The following is a 1,556-nucleotide window of genomic DNA, read 5'->3' on the forward strand; positions in this document are numbered from 1 at the left end:
AAAGAGTGTGTGAATAAAGTATTTTCAAGAGACAGGGTGAGGGAGGTGTAAAATGGCCATAAGAGGGTTGTCCGTCTATCCCTGTTGGGAGGATCAAGGAACGGCGAGTGGGACCAGAGAAGGAGGTCAGAGCTGAATAAGTAGCCCCAGTGTCAATCAGACACTGGTAGTGGCCCCTGCCACATCCAGGGTTACCTGGGGCTCCTCCGGTCTTATGGGGAACGTAGGGGCCTGGAGGTTGAGCCCCAGGCACCCTCAGTCGTCCACACCCAGGAGCCCCAGATCCGGAGCACAGTCCGCTTCTCGTTCCTGATGGCCACTTACCACCGACAGGGGAAACTGGCCTTGACTTTGGACCAGGGGGCCGGGACCCAAAATACCCTGGGTGTTGGGTGGTCATGGTGTTGGCCTACCCGCTTGAGGACGGGAGGGACAACTCCTTTTCCAGTGGCCCTTTTGGTGACAGTAAGGGCATGGGGTATGGGGTGGCAGGGTGCAGCATTTCCTGACAGTGTGCCCCTGCTGACTGCACTGGTAGCAGGTCAGCGGTGGTCTTTGAGAAGGAGAGGGGATTCCTGTAGGTCCCTGTTGTGGGGGACTGAGCAATGGCAACGGCCATGTATTGAGCGTCGCTTTAATTTTTCCTCCTCTCTTAGTTCTCGCCTATTCCTGGAAATTTTCTCCCTGTCGCTGAAGATCTTAAAGGCCGTGTCAAGTAGGACAGAGAGTGGGGTTTGTGGGCCCTGTTCTAGTTTTCGTAATTTTTGTCTGATGTCAGGGGATGCTTGGCTTATAAAATGAACTGCAAGTATGGCCTGACTTTCAATGATCCAAAGAGGATCATTCCCAGGCTTTAAGGTCTTGTCATTTGCTCTGCTAGGTTTTGGATTTGCTTGGGACCCGACACCCCTTCCTTATTTCTGACCTGTGGATATGTTACCTAACGTGGTAGGTGGGACTTTGCATATGTGATAGGGTAAGGATCCTGAGAAGGGGAGGGATTCCAGGGTTACCTGGGTGAGCTCCATGTTATCACAGGACCTTATAAGTGAGAAGCAGGAGGGTCAGTGAGAGCTGGAAGATGCTGCACTGCTGGCTGTGAAAACTTACTCACTTTACTAAGGAACATGGGGCTTATGTGCTGCACAGTGTTCCAAAGCTCTGCATCTTACCCGTTCAGCCCTCACACTCTATGCTGTGGAGAGGGGCTGCTGACATGCCCATTTTACTGATGGGCAAGTCAAAGCAGGAAGTCTGGACATACAGTGGGTTTCCTGGTGTGTGCCCTCTGGGTGAGAACAGGGTTCTTGTCCCAAATTATTCTTCTGTTTCACAACATTGAGGTTTAGTTCACGGAGCTGATTAATGATTTCCTCGTTTCTGCCTCATTCTGCACAGGGTCCCCATATCCTTATAAGTTCCCCTTCCAGGCACAAAGACTTAAGAGATAATAAGAGATCTCTATGCTGACTTTTCAGACATATTTTAATCTTAAAATATAGCACAGGATAATGCTATTAGTGAGCCCAAAGGAATAACTTCACATCCTAGGGAAA

The 1,556-nt window shown here is 50.3% G+C and overlaps 1 protein-coding gene across 1 annotated transcript in view; it reads right to left on the reverse strand.

The window, feature by feature from the left end:
* LOC103091188 (gastrula zinc finger protein XlCGF7.1-like) overlaps positions 1–1,028 on the reverse strand; it is a 26,657-nt gene extending 25,629 nt beyond the window's left edge. Inside the window, exon 1 of the mRNA XM_007452004.1 lies at positions 1,014–1,028. Coding sequence (XP_007452066.1) covers positions 1,014–1,028 — 15 coding nt within the window. The remainder of the gene's footprint in view (positions 1–1,013) is intronic.
* Between the last annotated feature and the right edge of the window lie 528 nt (positions 1,029–1,556).

Source organism: Lipotes vexillifer, unplaced genomic scaffold, assembly GCF_000442215.2.
Source record: "Lipotes vexillifer unplaced genomic scaffold, Lipotes_vexillifer_v1.1 scaffold1117, whole genome shotgun sequence".
NCBI lineage: Eukaryota > Metazoa > Chordata > Mammalia > Artiodactyla > Lipotidae > Lipotes > Lipotes vexillifer.